General features: G+C 37.5%; 1 protein-coding gene across 8 annotated transcripts in view; it reads left to right on the top strand.

Annotated features, from left to right (window-relative positions):
* BANK1 (B cell scaffold protein with ankyrin repeats 1) overlaps nt 1-22891 on the top strand; it is a 328778-nt gene that overhangs the window by 272984 nt on the left and 32903 nt on the right. For 7 of the 8 annotated variants that reach the window (XM_027600223.2, XM_027600221.2, XM_027600222.2 and 4 more), the window contains 2 exons: nt 8730-8795; nt 19883-20058. In XM_027600223.2, coding sequence (XP_027456024.1) covers nt 8730-8795; nt 19883-20058 — 242 coding nt within the window. The remainder of the gene's footprint in view (nt 1-8729; nt 8796-19882; nt 20059-22891) is intronic. The other variant, XR_003521018.2, reaches the window with a different exon arrangement.

The following is a 22891-nucleotide window of genomic DNA, read 5'->3' on the forward strand; positions in this document are numbered from 1 at the left end:
TCATCTACTCCTGATAACAATTGTTGTGAGACAACTTTCATGCTTATTTCTAATTCATGCAATAATCTTACGTGGTTGGCATTTATAGCCTCATTTCGCAGATGATGAACCTGATGTTCAGTGAGTTTCAGTGTCTTGCCCGTGGTGATAAAATTAGGAACAGGAAGATAGAGAATTTGGACTTACATCAGTCTGGTTCTCGCCACAAATTTCCTTCGTTGATATATTTATTTCTGGATTATTTGTTAATATTTATTTCCTCCTCTGACCTGTAAGATCTGTGGAGGGAGAGACCAGCCTTCTCTGGTTTTGCCCATCATTGTATCTTTTGGTACCAAGCTTGGTGCTGAATTCATAGTAGAAACTATGAATGTTTGAGGAATAGTAATTGAATGAATACGAAGATGAAAAAATGATAAAAGTGACAAAAACCACATCGATGTGGTTCATTAGGATACTTTATTAACACTCTGGAGGATGGTCAGAATAATATTTCAATCTACTAGTTCCTAAATTTCTCTTGTTTTAAACCATCTTATGGGTTTTTTTTTATTTTTTTATTTGAGTAGAGTTGACACACAATGTCACATTAGTTTCAGGTGTACAACACAGTGATTCAGCTTCTTTATACCATACGCTGTGCTCACCACGAGTGTAGCTACCATCTGTCACCGCACAACGCTATTACAGTACCATTGACCATATCCCCTATGCTGTACCTTTTCTCTCCATGACTTATTCATTCCATAAATGGAAGCCTGAACCTCCCACTCCCCTTCACCCATTTTACACCCCCACCCCCCCCACACACACCCTCCCCTCTGGCAACCATCAGTTTGTTCTCTGTATTTACAGGTCTGATTCTTTTTGTTTGTTTATTCATCTATTTTATTTTTTAGGTTCCACATATGAGTGAAATCATATGGTATTTGTCTTGACAGTTAAACCATCCTACGTTTGAAGTACAACTAATGTGAAAAGGGGAGGTCACACAAAATGGGACAAAGTTCCAGGATACTGACATACAGCTAAGCATTCTAATCCCTTTCACACAGCATAACATAATAGAGAGAGGCTCTTTTTCGACTGTCACCCCTAGAAATGTAACTTATTAATGCAAAACTAAACCCATGGTTTTTTATTAAGAGAGATGTTTCTGATTTTTTATTCCATTCCTGTCATACTAAACCTAATTTTGGTGAACAACAACAAAAGAATAATTTATTTTTCTTAAATGAAAAGTCTTTGAAGTCTGTGTGCTTTCAGATGTTGCATTCTCTCCACCTTTTTCTCCCTATAATATGGCAGAGGATCAGGTTCATTAAGTTTCAAGAGTATGGAGGAATTAGTATGGATTTACAGTCCTCCTTAATGACAGAATTCTTGATTTAAAACTAATCAAGGAAAGAAAATGAACACTTTGCATAGTGTACATAGATTGGTAGTAAAACTATATCCATAAATCATGAGGAGAGATGACTGCCTATTGGGGAAAATTCTTCAGCATCAATGGGCAATTTCCCATTTTCCCCTCGCACAATTAATAGAACCAAGATCCTTCTTCAGAGTCTGTGTTACTGGTTTGGGGTAGAATGTAATTTCCCTTTCAATTTTCAATTACTGCTGATATGCCCTTGGCATTTTGCAGAGCAACAAAGTTGTGTATGACCTTTTTGAGAGCTACTCAGCTACTGGGACCCCAAAATGTCAAGTACAACTCAGTTGCTCTCAGAAATTTTCCACTTGCAATTCATTTGTACTTGAAATTGATCACATACAATGTAATTGAAATGCAAACAAACAAACAAAAAAAAGACCTTGTAGAATCTCTTAGGAAAATTAATCCATATCATTGTGTATGTGAGAGAACGGAATGGTCTCTGTCCTCATTAGTGAAGAAATGTGGTCAAGTGGATTAGAGTAGGCCTTAGGTCAAGTGCCTTGGATCCTAATCTCTGGCTGGGTGACCTTGTCCAAGCCGCTTAGCTTCCGGACTTAGTATGTATATCCCAGATGCTCTCAGGACAAAGGGACATATTTATCATTCTCGTGTGATTCTCCGCCTCTCCCCTTTCTTTGATAGGGCGCTGGCACAGCTCCGCAAAGGAACAGTTGTTTAGACCTGTGCTCGAAGCGTCCTTCAGAGGGAATCCAGCCTGCCTGTGTGACCCAGGGGTTTTGATTGGTTTTCTGTCCTCACAGCAACACATCACAGCAGCATTGAATGACACCTACGAAGGGCTTTGCTGACCATCTGTTAGAGTGCTGGCATAATAACGAAGAACTTTTCCAGCCTCATCTTCCAGAAATTCAATTCCTTCATGTTAGCTAAGGGAGAAAGAGTAATCAACTGTGGTGCAAATTGACATTTATATTACATGTGACAACAAATGCAAATATTATCAAGCACTTAAATTTTCATTCAGCAGCAGAGTGCATTTCTGGTCTTTTTCCCCTTAACTTTTGATGCTTAGAGAGTCTCTGTTAAATATCTCTTTAGTAAGAAGTTTAATTGGCCTAGAATAGTAGTTCTTAACTGGTGGCAATTTGCCTCCCTGGAAACATTTGGCGATGTTTAGGGACATTTTCAGTTATCACCACTAAGACAGTACTAATGGCATCTAGTTCATAAAGGCCAGGCATGCCACTAATCCTTCCTACAAGGCACAGGAAAGACCCCATCACAAAGAATTACCCAGTTCAAATCGTCAGCAGTGCCAAGGCTGAGAAACCATGACATGGGTTGTTTCCATTGTTAAGACAAAGTCAACCTCTGAATAGAGTACTTCAGAGAATGGTCACTTGAACATGAAATCATAGATGGATCAAATAGCTATCCACATGAGTTGTCTTTTTTCTCACGTTAGATTTCCTAAATTCACATTATTTTTCACCAGTACTTTTAGTGTGTACATCTTTTTTCCTCTAAATATGTAGCAGTTGGAGAAAAACAAGATGTTCTGTGGGCTTGGCACACTAAGAGGAGCCTCCTCCGAGGGACCAGCATGAAATTCATGAAGATTGTAAAGCTGGATAAAACTGCATTTGAATTATGACTTAGCCACTTAAAAGTTGTGTGGCTTTGTGCAAGTGATAAAGCCTTGCTTCATTTGTTTAAAAAAAAAAAAGGATAAAACCTCCTGCATAGAGTTTTTATGGGAATTAAAATGACCTCGGTACTGTAGCTGGCACAACAGAGTGGATGCGAAAATGGTAATCACCATGATGGAGGGTATTCTGTAGACACAGAGGTGAGACAGGACGTGCTAGATCTTTTCAGTTGGTGTGCCTTTGGCTTCTTAACTTGGGTTTCAAATGCCAGCATCTCATCTTGCATGACTTTTCCAAGTTATTTATGAACTATCAATAATGAACACTACACGGAACAAGTGGGAGAGCCTTGTCCACCTGAATGAAATCATATGGAAGGAGACAAACCCCCAGTCCAGTGCTATGCAAGCCATAGGTGTTCAGTACATGTAATCTGCCTGGTAACAAGAGGAAGGAGGACCTGCCTGCCCAGTGGTGGATTGGAGATTTTGCTAATAAACTCGTTGCAGTGGCCTCAAGCTCTAATTACACAGAATTCCACAAACCAACTGCTCTCTGTCTTTTGGAACGTCTCAACTTCCTGGATAAGAAACATTTCTAGAATAGAAATATTCTTGTTTGCATCAAAGGAGAAAATATGCAAATAAAAACATTTTGTATTCTACTCTGGTAAAAATTAAGTTCCTTAGAAAGAGAAAAAAAAAATTACGATAAGATTTCCTGCTTGGGGAGAAGATTTTTATGGGAACATGTCTATTAGACTTAAAGTTTCCATTACAAATTGGAAAGAAAATTCATGCTTTCTCCTTAGGAGAAAATTGATATGGCCATTGAATTAGAATGTTTAGGTCATTTTCCTTCTGGTAGTTATGTGATTTCCAACTTTCCTTCCCTACCAATCTCAGAAGTATTCTCCTTTAAGAAGACAATATCATAACTCCTGATTCCATATATCCCCAGGCAGTAAACTACTTTCAGTTGGACAGCATTCACAGGATGTAGCTGATGTGACTGTCTATGGCCATGCCAACCCTAAAGTGCCTATCCAAATGTGGTAAACTATGTTTGATAAATTTGTTCAAATTAATAACCTGTAACTATTGCTAACAGAATACAAGGGTGGTTTTAAGCCAGTAGGGGTGCTCAATCTGTCTTGGTCAATTTTCAAAGAAGCTACCTCTCTCCTCTGAGCTCCAGTTTGCTTAGACAGTGTGACTACTTATAGGATTAGAATATTCTCTTAACTTGTTTTTGCTGCTTAGACAAAGGGGTTGTTTACAGTGTTTTGGGTTTTGTGGGGGTTTTTTATTGTTTGTTTGTTTGCTTTTGCCTCATTCCACCTTCTTGTGATTACCTTTCACAGGGTGCAAATTGGGGGAACAAGGTAGGAAGAGTAAGGCTACAGGGGTCAAATTACTAGCTTTGCCTTCCCTGATTGTTTCTCATCTCTATCGTCTCTCATCGGTCGGCACTAAGGACACATTTGACCTTTGCTTCAATGAATACATCAAAATGGAGGACATTGTAGAGACTATGACTGGATTTTATTTACCTTGGCCTAACACTGTAGTTGGTTACACAGTTAGCAACATCATGAAAGCTTATTGAGTAAATAATAAACACACTGCTGCTACCTGTACAGTATCATTCTGAGAACCCAGAGCATAATGCAAATCTGTCACTTTTTTTATCAAATCTCTAGTTTCTAGAATAATCTTCAGTGATAGCTCTAAACATTTTATGTTGCTCTTCTAATGGGCATGGAACATCAAGGGGTTTGTTGTTTATAAGCCACATCTTTATGAATGCATTTGGCTGTTGCACAGACTTTCCATCACCTTAGCCACTTACAAAGAAATTCCAAATAAGTTTTGTCAGATGTTTTAAGGAGGGTGGCTTTGGTAGGATCCCTTTGCTTGAAATAGGCCATAAATGAAGTTGACATGAAAAATGTTCTTGCAAAAGCAACCTGGAAAGACAAATAGTGCCAGTGAATTCATTATATTTCACCTTCTCCTCCTCCTTTGTTCTTCTGATATTTCTGCTTTGCTTAATGTTTTGAATATTTAATACTATGCTAATTTTTTCCATTTAGTGTCATTTCTATTCTAGAGAAAATTTTATGGAAGTTGTTCCACCAATATTTAAGATAAATGGGGGTGGTATTTGGGACATTTGCATTGTTTGAGATTATTTTGAACTTCAAAAATTGTTTTTCTTTCTCTGTGGGCTTTTTTTAATGTTTAAAGGTGGTGACAACTACTAATAATGCATTCATTTTCCTTTCTTCTCAAATTCCAATTTTAGATAGGAAGAGAAAAATAAAATTTCACTGAGGCAGAGTCATCAATGTTGATGTATGTCATAATTGCCTTAATAGCATTTTTTGAACATTGATGCAGTAAAATGTGATTTAAAAAAAAAAACAGTATCCTGCAAGAATTCAGACACATACGGACAGGATCACCTCCGTATTTTCTAAAAAATTAACCTTGGTCTGTGGTTTAACTTTCTAGTTTTTCTATTAGTCTAAGCCCTCAGTACAAATAATCTCTTCCTCAAAACAGAGTCCCCTATTTAAATTCAGACTTAAGAATTTATCCAGGCACTATTGGGCCTGGAGTGACTTGGGAAATAAGAACTGGTAGCATCTTAGAATGTCAGAGCTGAGTGAGACATTAGAGATCATCTCATCTGAGCTCCACCTTGTTATCAGCAAGAAAATAAAGTGCCAGGAGGGGAAAGCCATTTTCCCATGTCACATGTGTTGTTAACATTAAGACAAAACTATACCCCTTCCCCAGTGCCAAGTTAGTTAGCGTTCTGGTGGGTTGTTTTTTTTCCAATTTCTGTATGTTTAAAACAGACTCTCATCTTATTCCCCACAAATCTTGTACAAAAGTATGTGCTTTCATATATAAAGCTGAGTGACCCATAACCCAATGTTCAGTTCTCAGGACATCATGGATTTTACATTTACCTCTTATAAAGGTTTGTGTCAGTGAGCATGGTAACTAGAAAGCATATAAAGCTTTTTAGAACAAAGGTTTTACTGGTAAATTTAAAATGTTTCAGCTAATATTAACCGTAAAAAAGAAAGATTAACGAATTCTGGAATTTTCTATCTACCTATCCTTTTCCTAAGGCTAACAGAGTATGTTTCCTTGTTATGCATGTTTGAGTCACTGATCATTTTGATGGACTAGCGCTTTCTTCAGGAGACAAGTTAATATAGGTCTTTTTCCAAGATTACCTCACATTCAAAAATACCTCCTCACTTCCATAGCATCAAGAAAACAGTGTGTTTAGTAATGTGCTAATTGCGTCTTTGTAAGGAAATGAGGCTTGTTGCGTAGGTGGAAGGAAGGGACCAGTTGAAATGGATGCAGCTGGAGGTGAGTTAAGAGGGAATTTCAAGAGAGATTATCCAGGGAGAAAGGGCCTTTGTACTGTGGGGTGTGACAGGATGCACACCCGGCTTTTAAAAAGTTCTGCTATCAGCACTTTGATAACCATCCTTCTCAGACATCCAGCTTCCCTCCCAATCTTCCTTCAGATCCCGGGCTCTTCCAGCTGGAAGCCCTGGTGAAATCTCAACAAGAAATAAGTAACACTCTTTATAATTCTAAGGCTAGAAACCGAAAGAATGTTGACTTGTTTCGCATTTACTGCATTTCACGCACCCTGGGCATTTGTTGTCAGCAGAACCACATACAGGATGTAAAATGATTTTTAAAAAATTAATGCCAAAAATCTGGAAAAACTAATTCCAAGTACTCTGTAGCTTCAAAATGCAGCAGAACTGTTAAAACTGATCGATGTACTCTTTATTTGGAGAATTTGTTGTCCAGATTTATCTTTGGATTCAGATTATTTTCCATATTAATGATGCCAGACTACAGCCTTTTTTGTCTTAGACATTTTCAGTTATCATCTTAACAATATTGGTAAAAACAGAAAAAGCGTGCAAAGACTCTGCCTGTTATTAAAACTTCAAGAGTGTTTCATATTTTCAAGACTTTTTAGAACTGGCCAATGAAAAAAAATCAAGCACCACTTGTAAAAACTTTTCTAATATCCCAAAATACACTCACACACCATATATCCATCATTATATTTTATTTAAGGAAAAATACAAACCACAAGCCCATAACTTGCCATTAAGTTATATTTAGCATGTTTTTCAAATACTAACTTGAAGCAGAAAATTGATTTTCAACCAGAAATGATGTTATTTCATGAGTATAACTCTTCTTAAACACATCATACTTTGAAAATATATTTGCTTTTCCTGTTTGAAAGAAGACAGTAGGGCAGAGTACTCTGTCTTGACAAACTAAATATGCTTAATCATTTTTGATGTGATAGGATTTGGGGCAGTTTTTTTAAATACAAAAAAATGTCATCTGGATTAAACACAGGTGTGACCTTGATAATAGATTGGTCTAAAGAATGTTAAAACTAGAGACAGAGAATATAAGACAACTGCTGGGCTGCATCTTCCCATCAGAGTGGTCAAGCACCATCCTGCTGGACTGCTCGCTCCCTCCCACATGCCTCAGCTCCATTGTCCCAGGAAAGTCTGGTGAGCTGCTAAGAGGAGCAAGAGACCCAAGCATGCTGGAAATGCTCAAGGGTTCTTGTGAAGTCCCTCCCTCTATCTCCTTCTTTATCTTTCAAAAGAAATAGTTATGGAAGAGAAGAGGCAACAGTGCTGTGGAGAACCAAGCAATAGGTCGAAGTTAAAGGCTTGAGGCTCTAAATCACGTCTCTACTAACAACAGTTCTGGGATCATTGCGAAATTACTCAGCGCTTTTACAAGTTATTAAAACTTCCACCTCCCTCATCTTTACACATATGAGGTTGGACTCAATCTCCAAGGCCTCTAGCTGTTTCCAAACCCTGTAATGCAGACTACCCATAAAAAATAAATAGCACAAACTCTGGGATGTTCATTTTCTAAAGTCAAGTTGTAAAGGGTATAAGCTTTTTCATTAACAAATGCCAGAAGCTATACGGAAATTTGTGGGGTGCTCAATAAATATTAAACAATCAATTTTATCTTTCATCTGCAAAATGGGGTGAGTAATGCTGACTTTTCTCGCAGAATTTCATGTGAGAAATAATAAATGAGAACAAAGCACTTTTCAGATAATGAAGTAATTCGAATAAGCTGCTTTAATAGGTCTGAGGTCTAGCTAGATGATGCAAGAATAAAGTGTCTTTTTTATTATTACATCTGTGAAATACAGCAGTCTTTTCATCTGTTTAAGAAGAAACCGTCATTACCCTTGCTTATCACCAGAAAGTCAGCATGAGTAATTTCTCTGCAAATGGAATTTTTCATGTGATTTTAACATTTATCACTTTTAACAAAATGCACCTTTTAGCTTTACCTGATATCAGAATGGAATCCTATCTTGACTTAAATAGTTTAATGAGGTGTTCCATCAGCATTACACTCTTCTGCCTAAAGAAAATGCTTTTCGAAATGACTGATAAGCTGTGCAAATGAGAAAATTGTAAATTTAATAATCCTCCTACTCAAAAATAATACAATTCAAGAATTGCTACTAAGGAAAATGAGGTATCACATTCTAGTTTCCTGGAGACTTCCACAGTCTGTTCTTTTTCATGCTTGTGTTCAGTAAATATTATGTGCTATTTTTTTTTACAGTGTTTCAACAAAAGACAGCTGGAAGACAATCTGATGGTGACAGGTTCCATGGTCCTAAGAGACAAGGTAGTAACATGAACTTCAGTTTATTCGATAATCTCTAAGTAAGATTTAAAGAAGTCTTATGAATATTGGGTAAAGTCTCTGAGGATAGAAGTAAATAATTGTGTGCCTGATTAGTCTTACTCTTTAATTAGTGTCTTGCCCAAATATAATTTTGTCATTAGATTTATACAAGAAAATTATTTCAATTAATAAAAGCAAGAAACAACCTTGTGAGAATGTTTGTGGTGATGTTGATGATGTTGTTACCAGGGCTTTAGGAAGGTCAAGTAATACAACTTCTCTAACCTGTATGGAGACCATGCTTTCATAGACCATTAGAGAGAAGCCTCTGGAGTGTAAGTTGGGTGGATTGGGGACAGGGGAACAGATGGTTGATTTCTCAAAGAAGGGGACCAGCATGGGATTTCTGTACTCTGCATTGAACTCCAATCAAAGATTGGACCCTTGTCTCACTATTCTTTTGCTCTCCACCCTTAATCTAGCAGTTTTTGGAACACTTACTTGTCATGCAGAAAAAAGCTGAAAACTGTAGCTACAGAGACAACAAACACAGTAGCAAAAATTTCCTCTCTCTCTACGGATTTCCCTGACAGGCATGGTTCCAAATGGAAAGAGAAACTCTTCCAGGTTATTTATTATGATGTTCCCCCTGATAATAAGCTCTTGGTTAAAGTTCAAAAATGAAAAATATAAAAGGTGACAGATGTAGGGGGCTGGCCCTGATAATCAATAATCTGAATGCGCCTTAGAAATAACTTCAGTCCAAGAGAGCATTGCCTTGAAATTGCTACCAGTAAATTATTGAGAGAGACATTAAAATAAAACCAAGAGGTTATCTCCCAGTAGCCACTGAACACCCCCTACCCCTGGCCAGTGTCCCTTTGTGCCATCGTAGAGATGGCTGGGCACTGACTGCACTCACTTCTCACTCCACCTCAGTGGACCTGCTCGTAAGACGTCATGGATTGTCCTCCAAGCAAAGGTATGTCCTTAACAAGTGATCTTCATCCATCCCTTCAAATGGTACTTAGATCGTTCTTCCAATTAAGTACATGATGCTTGAGTGCAGCACATGATGAAGCTGAATTTCTGGCCCTGAACACATAGATATACTGCTTACAAATTTACATGTAAAAAAAAGAAAAGAAAAGAAACCTCTATTTGACAGCTTTCCATTTCTAGTGATTTCATAATTTGAAGGAAAAGATTTATCTTCTTGAGGTTATTATCCTTCCACTGTACCTTTACCTCAAGAAACAAGTGCAGACCTCCATATGAGATCATTCTACAATTAGAATCAAACAGTTCCTGAGGAATTAGCAAAGTAGAGATTATTCCTATCAGGACTCCCCCACATACCCCACAGAGTTTTGGAAAGAACAAAGAGAGAGGATGCTTTGAGCTCTTTAGGAGAAAATTTCCCTGAAGCATTTTTAAATAAATTACTCAATTATCATGTTTTAATTAAATTCTGTTAGAATTGAGGAGGAAATGTGAAGAAAGCCATCAGAGATGAAGGAAGGTGACAAATAGCAAGAGGAATGAAGAGGTCCTTGGAATTCTCGCTCTTACCAGTTGTCCTCTGGCTACCCCCAGAGAGCAACATAAGGGAAGATTGCTAGTGTCTATTAGAGACAAATTATTCTTCACCTTATGTACAGGAAAATAGTCCCTTCTGTACCCAGAAAAAAAAAAGGGAGGGGAGAATAGTGAAAGGAAATAAGAACCTAATTATAAAATATTTTATTGGATTAATATCTGTCCATACCTTGGTACCTAATTTGTTTCATTAAGATCAACAATCAGTATATTTTTAAAACTCTTTTAGGGCTAGGATATGAAAATTTTACTCAAATTTTGTATGAATTTTTTCTCTCTGAATATTTAAATCCAACTTATTGATGATGTTTTGGATTAGTCACCTTAGAGCAGTTTCCCTAGATTCTTTTAACCCTGGATATCAGTAATTCTGTAGAAAAGAAAAGAATATTGTTCTATTTGCAAGGAGAAGAGGAACATTAAACCTTGTGAAATGTTGGAAAACCTTCCTGATTACTGCAGTCTGCAGGGAAATCAGAATCTAATGTGAGAACAGAAGGGATAATTAAGAATAATTGGGAAGATTTTAAAATTATACAATTTTACTTTTTTCTTTACTCTCTCCAATCATTTTTCTCTAAACCTTTTCAGATATTTATGACTATCCAGCCCATGGGACATACTAGGCGATCAAAACTGCTTATTCCTGAATTAATGATTACTCTTTAACTATCCTGGGATTTCATGGTATAGTAGGAAAAACAGTACCTGCTTCACCAATGATAATCTCTTTATTTGAACAACAAAAAAGGCCCCTTTACGAAATGTTTGTCAGAATCAAGATTTCCTAAAGGGACTAGACAGGTTCTCTAAGGAAGGTTAAAGAAATTATTTAATTCTTTCACTATATGCTGGAAGGAAAAGGGATTACAAGAGCCAACTATTTTCCCGCTGAAATTATAAGTGTTTCGGATGCCCTACATTCAAGACTGCCAAGGGATTGCCAGGAAGTTACATTATTGCTAAGTCAAGGAATTTTCCTGAGGAACAGAAAAAATTAATTGGCACCATTTCCATGGAAACTTAACAGCTTTCTTCATCTCAGTTTTCACATCCTGAAAAAATATAGGGAAAATGGTGAGGACTTTGGATCCTCCAGATAAAAGTTTCCATCAAAATACAGTTTTAAAATCAGTTTTCCTGAGTTGGTTTTGAAATTAGAAAATGCCAGAGTGATATCTCAGAGTGTGCTGCTAGCACAGCTCTCTGACCTTCCCCAAACCTGAGCTTCCCAGGGTGCTCAAGGGTTTGTTCATCAACACTGCAAGCCAGAGAACTGAATTTTGTCAGTGGGTTTGGAGTTGATCAGAGTTTTGAAGTCTGAGTCATGTTAATGATGCTGGTAGAGGACTGATTTATAACCCCTAATTTTAATCTATTAAGTCTATACTAGAGGAAGATTCCTTCCCAGTGACTAGCATGCTTGGATTCATGAGACCCCTGACAAATAATAAAATTTCTATGAAATATTATTAGTAATTAGAAGACTACTAGGTGAACATGATCAAGTCAGAGGGGGCTGGAAGAATGTAAGGGAGGCTTCTTCAAAGACATGGAAATATCTGGTTAATTTTCCCTGCCTTACAAGATCATGTAATAGTCTCAGGTCAGGATTTCTCACATCTCCCATACCTGTTACACCTCTTTTCCCCCTTTCTTGTATCTTTTTCTTGGACTATGCCAAGGAGCCTTTTCTATCCTCACTGGAATCATCTACTTATTATTAACGTAGTCTTACCTCAAATACGGTACATGGAAACTGATGAGGTTTAGCGTTCCTAGCATTTGGAACTGCCTCCCTGTGATTATGGATCACATCCACAAATCTCCTCAGTCACACAGTTAAATAAGGAATCTCATCAAGGATGTGCTGTTGCTGTCACTCTTGGAAGGCAAACCATTTCCTTGGGGGATGGGGTTAGGTTGGAGGTAGGGTGAGCACATCCACGTTAGCCAGCTGCCTATATCCATGACTCCCAACCCTAGATGAGCATAAGAATTATTTGTGGAGCTTCTAAAATTTGGTTGCCTAAATCTCACCTTATACATGGCTAAAAATGGAACATGTGAGAATAGTAATGAGCAATAATCTCAAAACCACCATGCAAAGGACAAAATATAACCAAAAGAAACTTTTTTGAAGGCCATATTGTGGCCAAATTTGGCCACTAACTCTGTTATATTTCAAAAGTAGTCTGCACAATATAATTTTAATTTTTGCCATGTTTAAACCATGCTTAACTCCATGTTTCACATAAAAATTCAGATCGCCAACCACTCCCCATTGTATTATTATATCATTTGCTACAAATGACTTCTGCTGTTATCATTTGTTATCATGCTTTCCATGTTGTTTTCTTATATTCGAGACACATTCCTCTAAATTCATAATTCCATAAAAAGTGGAAAAATAAACGATATATCAAGAGATTCAGGTCAATAAAAACATGAAGGAAAACATTTATTTTTGATAATGGAAACTATTCACATGTGTTTAATACATAGGCACTAAATCTTCTCTACTCAGTAACTACCTGCCTTGCCCCAGGTGTAGTCTCTGCCCACTGATTCTTCAATACAGACTGAAAAGTCACTGTTGGCTGGTCTTTTCAGGGGGTGTGAATGCTCATGGGAAAGATACAGTCAGGGAACATATCTTGTTTGTGTTCTCCAAATGCTCAGTGCTGCAGTAGTCTGATAAATGTTAAATAATGAAATTTTCTGCAAGTTGGAGGCCCAGAGAAACATAGATGTAGATGGTATTGCCCTTACGTGGGAGAAAAGAGAATGCTGGCCTCTGAGGTATTTTCATCAGGCTGTTTTTGCTAGCAGTGGATATATTAAAAAGAAAAGAGGGAGAATTATCGTGGTCATTTGGACTCCATAAAAGAAAAATGGCCTCAGTTCTCTTTTTCAGTGTAACTTACATTTCCATTTTCACAAAAGGTTTTTGTTAAAGTCACACTTGAGAAAACTTGCATAATAACTGAGTCCTTGTCCGAAATGGTGATGTGTCAAAAGCCCACAGTAGAAAGTGAGGAGGAGGGATTCAATGTTACAGTTTGCATCCCGAGACCCCCAAATAAAGCTCTGCGATGGAGGGATGGCATATTAAGGAGAACTCTGTTAGTAATTGATGCAAGGAGTTAGTTGCTTACAGACCAATCAGTACATAGTGCCAAAGAATCATGTTTCACCTGTGTGTGACAAGGCTGCACTAACCAAACCTGCTAGACCCTGGGGTCCTCAGTTGTGCTTTTGCAACCATCAAAATCCCCTGCAACCTAGAGTAGAGAACAAAATTTGAACACAAGGAATAGAAGCAAAGGATAAATAGACACTAAATCCCTTGGTGAACATGATTCTATAGATATGTTCTCTTTCAAGAAGGATTGAGGAAGAGAACAAATAAATAATATGAGGACTTCAAAAACCACTCCAGAGAAAAAAGAGAATTTAATCATAAAGGCTCAGGATAATTATACTTCTATAAATGATTTGTTTAATGAGTAAGATTGTCAAACACCAAGCAAGCAAAATACAGATAATGGGAAAATACATACACACATAACAATAAGAACATTTCAACTAACAGTTCGTAATTTTTTAAATCTTAGACTTTTAAAAACATTTTACCTGTTTATAAAATATTTTAAGGCAGTAAAGAAGTATGGATTATTTTGAATTTTCATTTATTAAATTTAAGCTAAACAATTCAACTTTCAGGTTCAGTATCTGACACCTGTCAATATACAAAAGCCAAAAAAGAAAATTTCAGAACACTGTGAACTTAAAAACAAATTGAAAATATAGGGAAGAGGGGTGCCTGGGTGGCTCTGTTGTTGAGCATCTGCCTTTGGCTCAGGTCATGATCCCAAGGTCCTGGGATCAAGCCCCTCATTGGGCTCCCCGCTTGGCAAGGAGCCTGCTTCTCCTTCTTCCTCGGTCTGCTGCTCCCCCTACTTGTGCTTTCTCTCTCTCTGTCAAATAAATAAATAAAATCTAAAAAAAGAAAGAAAAAAAAAAACAGGGAAGTAACAGCAACAGAAAGTCTGTAGTCAAGGTCAAGCTAAGATGAAAGCAAACTACATGAAAGACATTTTAGGTGAGAAGTCAGGATGATATGAAACATATGACATGAAGAAAAGGGATCTAGTGACAAGAGGAAGTATGGTAAAAATACAATAAAGTTAGAAGCTAAAATTTCAGTAGCAAATTAAAACCCACATTGGTCACAATGAAAAGGACTAATGGTAGATAAACATATCAGTTCTTAGAGTTGAGAACATAATCGGAGAAGGGTTTGTTCTCAATACAGGGAAAGACTAAAAACAATCAGATGATATGGAGAAGAGAGATCCAACTCACATATAATAGGTTTGGTACTTTTTTTTTAATAGAATACAAAATACAATCAATGACATAGCTAAACAAAGCTTTGGAGAATTAGGGAAGTGAGGAACTATATGGGCTCACTGTGACCCAGAAAACAATAAGGAAATATATCCACCTTTAAGAACACCCTAGCAAATCTTTTTAATTATAAAGATGAAGAAACAATCCTAAAGTATTGAGAAGATATTTTAAGTTAGATTTTTCTATTTTAAAAAAATCAGAATCAGTTTTAAAAATTAGAGAATCTGTGTAACAAAAGTTTGAGATAATGGACTAAGTGGTGTATTAAGAAAAGATTGCAACTTGAAAAGTTTATATTTAGTCTGGTATTTCACTCATGTAAGAAGAAAACAGATATAGGGGCACCTGGGTGGCTCAGTTGGTTAAGCGTCTGCCTTCGGCTCAGATCATGATCTCAGGGTCCTGGGATTAAGTCCCGCATCGGGCTCCCTGCTCAGCGGGGAGTCTGCTTCTCCCTTTCCCTCTGCTCCTCCGCACAACTCATGCTCTCTTTCTCTCTCTTCTATCAAATAAATAAATAAAATCTTAAAAAGAAGAAGAAGAAGGGGCGCTTGGGTGGCTCACTCATTAAGCGTCTGCTTTCGGCTCAGATCATGATCCCAGGGTCTGGGGTCGAGCCCCACATCGGGCTCCCTGCTCGGCGGGAAGCCTGCTTCTCCCTCTCCCACTCCCCCTGCTTGTGTTTCCTCTCTCACTGTGTCTCCCTCTGTCAAATAAGTAAAATCTTTAAAAAAAAAGAAAGAAGAAGAGAGATACAATTTTTGGATATCTAAGGTTTTAGAAAAGATGGAATTTCTGTGTATATCATGAAAGTATTACCCAAAAGATATTCTAAGTAAATGAGAGACTAAGCAAAATAAAAAGTTCAAAGAGAACTTACGGTATTAAAGAATTTGTGGTGAATAATGAATTCAATAAAACATGGAATTGCATTTAAGTAATTACTGTAAATTTATTTATAAAATGTGAATGTTAAATATTGGTGATAAAAAGTAGGTAATGCAGCAAATCATAGTTTTATTGCAATAATCTGGGTCTGGTGCTCAGATAATATAAAATTGTCTAGGAACTAGGAGAAAATGCAAAACCATAATCATTCCCTTTCATTCATGATTTAGTAATCAAAAAATATATATAAGGTAAACAGTATCTCTGAAATGTGAACGTAAAATATTGGTGATAAAAAAATAGGTAATGTAGCAAATCATAATTTTATTGCAATAATCTGGGTCTGACTCAAGTTTAGTCAAGGGAGGAACTCTGGTGATATGCAGCCCTAAGTTCAAGAGATGGGGATACTTTGTTGGGAACTTCCAAATAATTCAACACTCCAAGTATTTTGTAATTCACTCATGTGGCCCAGAGTTAATTTACCTGCTAGTTCCTTAGCTGTGGACCAAAAAAATAACTTCAGATGTAAATCTTGGTCACTGGGTTTTTAAGTTCTATTACTGACAAGTTTTTTTCAATTACAAAATAATTTGGTAAGATGGTACGGTATGATATGGCATTGGTACAGTGTATATAGCATGGCTTGGAATGGTTTGTATTCCATGGGGAAAGGCTCTTGGCAAAGTGGGAGAAAGTTTCTTACTCTAAAAACGATACAGGGGCGCCTCGGTGGCTCAGTCAGTTAAGCGTCTGCCTTCAGGTCAGGTCAGGATCCCAGCGTTCTAGGATTGAGCCCCGCATCGGGCTCCCTGCTCAGGGGCTCAGCGGGGAATCTGCTTCTCCCTCTCCCTCTCCCTCTCCTCTCCTTCTGCCCTTCCCCACCCCCCGCTCATGTTCCCCCTCTTTCTCTCTCCTAAATAAATAAATAAAATCTTAAAAAAATTTTTAAATACAGTATTATCACAGAAAGCTGAAATTAGAAAAAAGTAATCTCTGATATTATCACAATAGAACAACTTGTATCATCTCAAGATAGTTTCCCTCCATGCTTTATTTTATGAACAACATTTTTACTGTATATACAAATTTGTATTATGCTTCTGTACTTATTATATAATAAGTACTTTCTATGTTGCCACATGGTCTTTCTATTCACATGATCTTTTTAATTATTATTATTTTAATGACTACTTAATATTTATTAAGTAAATATTTCATATTTTAAATTCTTTGTTGTTGGGCAATCAAGTTGTTTCCTTTCAAATTTTCAGTAAAAAATGTTCTTCTAGCCAGTCATTCAGTAATAGAAATAATTTTAATGAAAAGCTCAGTTACTTTCTTACCTAATCTAAAGATTCATACACTCACCACAGCAGTGTTACTTGATGTTTTTATTTGATCAAATAGAAAATCTTGTAAAGAGAAACTGATCCAAAAGGAACTAAAACTCTAGAAACTATAGTTTGTCTTGAAGCTTTTACATTAAGAGACCAAGAGTCTGCAATACGTACAGTTAGCAATCTGACAAACGTTTTTCAACAACAATTATGTTAAACTCATACTAAATTTCATGAAAATAAACTAATAATAAATATAAATTTGGGGAGGAAAGAAACAAAAAACTTTCCATCCCCCTTAAAACAGTAATCTAAACGAATTAAAGCAATTCTGCACACCCTACTAAAAATTAGAGGTTGCACTTTTTGGTTTGACTAGTCTACCCTCAGGAGAAAAGATGGCAAAGTGCCTAAATCATTTTGTTTTGCAACTTGTCATGGCTAATAGTAATTTATCAAGACAGTTTGCTTTAATCTTTTTAGTGGGGGGGGATGGGTGAGTAAAAGCGGAAGTATGTAAACTTAGTAAACGGCTCACTTCCAGAACTTGCTCTATTTAGAACTCCTGCTGCTCCTAAATTTTGTTCTTTTGTTCTCTCTGCACAATCACGCAAGACTGAACTCTGCCCCCCCAAAAAAGTCATCTTACTTATATTTTGGTAGCGAGAATTTGAAAGACGAAGAGGTAATTGAAATGAATATTGTTAAGATGATTCAGTATTTTTTTGAATTCAGCTAACCCTGCACATAGAGCAAAACAAGCTGGTAGGGTTTTCCAGGAAGACTTTCCTTGAGACGACTTCAACAAAACCAGAAAATCCAGCTGCCATAAGTTACTTGAGATAAAAATGCATTCACAAAAAAAAAAAAAAAAAAAAATGCATTCACACTTAGTCAAAGGGAAGACACAAGTAAGGGGCTAGTGGAGTATCTTAGCTATTAAATGATGGTGCTAAACTTCCATGCTCTGGCAGGAATGGCACATAGAATTCTTTTGCAAACTGCATCTCCCAGATTGGAGGCGCCCATAAAAAGCAAATGGTATAAGAATTAAGATCGCAATTGTTATTTGTGCTTTTGGCTGCTGAACCAGTGAGCCCTCTGGCTGACTTGTGCTTCTCCAATTCTCCTGGGATTTCATGCTCTGTCATCCCTGAAGAAAAAGATTTAGAGTGTAGAATCTGTTGACATCTTGTTAGTTCTGGGGGAATAGGACTTCTGAAGAGAAAAGACAAGCTGAGAAAACCCCCATAGGAATCAGAATGATTGGCCATGGAGCAATTTTACGTGTATGTGAATCTTTTCAGAAAGGAACCCTCTCTGTGTCCCCGTTCCAGGATTACCTGTTAGAATCCTTCTCAAAACCAAGAAAGCCGGTAAAGGTCATTCCAAGACAGCCCCAAGGCTCAAGTCCCCTTGAAATACTTAAAACCTGCTATGAAGTACTTGAAATGTCTCTTTTCTAGACTAACCAATCCAAATACTATCAATGAATCCTTATCATTGTAAAATGTGAGGGGCGCCTGGGCGGCTCAGTCAGTGAAGCATCCGGCTCTTGATGTCAGCTCAGGTCATGATCTCGGGGTTGTGAGATCAATCCCTATGTTGGGCTCCCATCTCGGTAGGGAGTCTGCCTGAGATTCTCTCTCTCCTCTCCCTCTGCCCCTCCCCCTACTCATGCACATGCCCTTTCTCCCTCTAAAATAAATAAATAAATCTTTAAAAAATTTTTGAATGCCCTCCATTTCCTAAGTCCTTGTCTATCTGGTGTAGTGACAGTCTAGTTGATCTATATCTTTGTTGAAGATGGGCTCCCAGTAATGAGCAATGATTCAGGGACAGCAAACCAGGACACAGCTGAACAGGATTACCTATCCTTTCGTTCGAGACTCTGTGGACATATTTAGATTTGATACTGCATGAGGCATACACTGCTGAGGAGTTACCCAATCCCTCCTGAGACAATACGATACATAGGTTGGACTTGTTAAAGAAGGTACAAACTCAGATGAGTTCTGTGGCCACGCAGGTAGCAAGTGAGATGCCATCCAGGGACCACAAGGAGTGACAGGGATTGGGGTAGTCTGGAGAGCACAGAGCATCCTTACAGGCATGCAGCCTCTTTTCTGTCTTTAAACACTACATGGGACAAATAAAGCACCGAACTCACCCATGGTCTGTGGTTTGTTACTACTGTACCTTGGGCTGGTCTGTGGTGTGGCTTTAGCTGCAGCACATGGGAAACTGGACCATCCAATGTTCTTATTGTGCTGAGCAAAATAAACTCTTTTGGGAAGAGAACAGTGCATTACAAAATGAGCAGCAATTGCTTGTTTTAAATCTTTCAGAAATAACGTTGTCAATGCTCCTAAACCTCTTGTGACACTTGGATGTTGTTAGATCTCCTTTTCCAAAGCTACAGAGGTTATGTTTATTCCACAAATATTTATCATTGATAATGTTACTATTTAATTAGCTTACTGTGTGACAGGCACTATGCTAAGTGTTTTGTGCACATGATTAAAAATAATCCTCACAAAAAGAACATGAAATTGGCACTGCCCACAACTAGTACAATGCAGAAATTTACTACTGTTCTTTCTCTGATTGTCCCTTTTTCTTCCCCCAGTGATGACACACGTTGTTTTTACCCATAACACTAGGTAGCAGGCACAACAATCCTTAGAAAGAAACTCATTAAAAATTTTGTACTGATTTATTCTGTAACTGCTTGTAGACTGGCAGGAACAAGAAACTCAACTGATTTGTTTTTAGAGTGCTTTTTTTTTTTTTCCAATTGTCATATATTGTCTTCTTGTTAAAACATTTCCCCTCATCTTGTAGACAGAGCTCGGATGGAAAGTCAAGCCTTTTCCACTGTGGACTGTCTTGCTGCTGGGCAGGAAGAACTCATCCTCTTGCAGGAGAAGGTCAAAAATGGGAAACTATCTGTGGATGAAGCCCTAGAGAAATTTAAACATTGGCAGATGGGAAAGACTGAGCTGGAGATGATTCAGCAGGTAATACTGACCCCAATCCCTTCTGGAACATTCACTCACTTGCAGAGCCTCTCTATAAATGTCTTTACGAGAAACACAGGTAACTGTTCTTTTGATTTTAACTAGCCACAAAAAAAGATGTTTTTGAACTACCAATTAAACGTTTCATGTTTACAAACCATTGGTGAACTCAACGCTGGGACTCAGTGTATCAGTGTTAATACCTGATCATCTTATAAGGCTATGTGAATGTTTTGTGAATCTCATTGCTGAAATTAAGGTGAAGCATCTTTACACTAACATGTGCTCAGCATTCTGAAGGGTATATTATGTTGAGCAGGCTTAAAGGGAACAAGAAAATAATTTAAATCATATCAGGCAATAGTCCTCAATGAAATATAGTAAAGTTTTCTCTGCTCTTCCCCTTAACCTTTGGGGGGGGAAAAACTGTATATATCAGTCAAGATTTACAGACAAATGCAGCCAAGAGTATTAACTTCAGATAAGCTTGTCTTCTATTAATATAACATACATCCTAAGAGGGTATTAGAGTAGGTGATTCTGAGATGAGCCTGAAAACAAAATATACCATATATACCCCATGACATTCCTCAGTGAGGGGTATCAAGACCGTATTCTGTTTTATCCTGCAGGCCCTCCTACTCCCAAAATAGTCCAACAGTTTTTTTCTTCTCATCACAGAAAGCCCCAGTGCCATAGAAACCAGCTCTCAGGAAACTGTTTGATTAAACACATTTAATTAGCTAGTTTAGGCCAAAGTACAAATAATCATTAAAACTTAATACATACCTTTCCCAAGAGATCATTTTTATTGAAAAACAATGCTTAGGAACACATTTTTAAACAACAGAAAAATGAATCCCAGTGATAACATTCCAAATAAACGGGCATAGAGGCAGAAGATAGATCAGGCAAGGGGACTTTCCCAGCACCTCTGAGATCACTCCTTCTCAGAATCCACCTGTCTTGAAGTGCAGCTCTGGCTGTGGGCAGTGGCTGGACCTGAGCCAGGTTTTGCAGTGCCAAGCAAGGGCAGTTGTTTTGCCAAACAAATGGGAAAAAAATGCTGATTGTACAGTTTTGCGACTGATCATCATTCATGATCAGAATGACAACATTGCTTCTCAGTCCGTGCTGATGCCATCACCGTCAAAGTCCCTCTTATCCTGAAGCAGGTAAACCGTGCCGAGGTGTAGGCCTACACAATCACTCTCCTAGCACTGCCAGCAAGTTTTGTTGAAATAAGTCAGTTGCGCCTCACTCTCTTAGATCATAATAAAGTTTACGAATTTAGAGTGATCCAACCGAAATACCTTCTTGGAAATTATTTGACTAATTGTTTTATTAAAGGCTTGGTTGTTTTTATTTTGTTTGTGTATTTATATTTAATACTGTTTTAGAAAGAATTTAAGGTGGCCTCTGACTACTTTGAGATGATCTGACTTGTCCAATATATGGGGAAAATGGGATATTGAATACGGTTACTGTTTATGCAAGACAAAACAAAATTTAACCTGTAAATACAAGGACAAACACTAAGGCTGTTTTCCATTAGAGCCGAAAGTTCAGTGACTGACTGAATACCGTTTGCCGATCAGTCAGTCCTTTTCCTTTTTTATGTCTCCAGCTTTAGTGAGAAACAATTGGCTCTAATGCTGGGGAAATTTAAGGTGTACTACAGTGTTGATTTCCCACACTTACATATGATTACCACCATAGTGTTAGCTAACATCTCCATCATGTCACAAAATGACCATTTCTGTATTGGGGCGACAACATTTAATAGCTTCTCTCTTAGCAACTTCCCAGTGTATAACGTGGTATTGTTTACTGTGATCTCCGTGCTGTACATTGGATCACCAGAACTTATTTATCTTATAACTGGAAGTTTGTATCCTTTGACCAACTTCTCCCCTTCCCCTCCACTCCCCGGTCGCTGGTAACCACCACTCTACTCACTGAGTTCAGCTTTTATAGATTCCACATATAAATGTTATCATACCATGTTTGTCTTTCTCTCTCTGACTTTTTCACCTAGGATAATGCCCTCAAGGTCCATTCATGTTGTCACAGATCGCAGGATTTCCTTCTTCCTTAATCCATTCATCCGTTGACAGGCACTTAGCTTGTTTCCATATCTTGACTCTTGTGGATAATCCTGCAGTGAACATGAGGGTACAGATATCGCTTCAAAATCCTATTCTCATTTTCTTCAGATATATACTCAGGAATGGGATTACTGGATCATAGGGGAGTTCTATTTTTAATTTTTTAAAAAACCTACATCCTACTTTTTCCACAGTGGCCGCACCAATTTACATTCCCACCAACAGTGCACAAGGATTCCCTTCTCTCCACAGCCTGTAGACACTTGTTATCTCTTCTTGGTGATAACCATTTTAACAGGTGTGAGGTGATAATATCTCAATGTAGCTTTGATTTGCATTTCCCTATTGATTAGTGATATTGTGCACCTTTTCATATACCTGTTGGCCATTCGTATGTCTTTTTTTTTTTTTTGAAAAATGTCTATTTACTTCCTCTGCCCATTTTTTCCCTCTGATCATTTTTTAACTAGATTATTTGGATTTTGCTACTGCATTGTTTGAATTCTTAATATATTTTGGATATTTACCCCTTACCAGATAGATGATTTGCAAATGCCTTCTCCCATTCTGTAGGTTGCCTTTTCATTTTTTGATCATTTCTTTTGCTGTGCGGAAGCTTTTTAGGTTGATGTAGTCCTACTTGTTTATTTTTGCTTTTGTTGCTTGTGCTTTGGGGTGTCATATCCAAAAAACTATTACCAAGGCCAATGTCAAGGAGCTTTTTT

This window comes from Zalophus californianus, chromosome 2 (genome assembly GCF_009762305.2).
Source record: "Zalophus californianus isolate mZalCal1 chromosome 2, mZalCal1.pri.v2, whole genome shotgun sequence".
Taxonomy (NCBI): Eukaryota; Metazoa; Chordata; class Mammalia; order Carnivora; family Otariidae; genus Zalophus; species Zalophus californianus.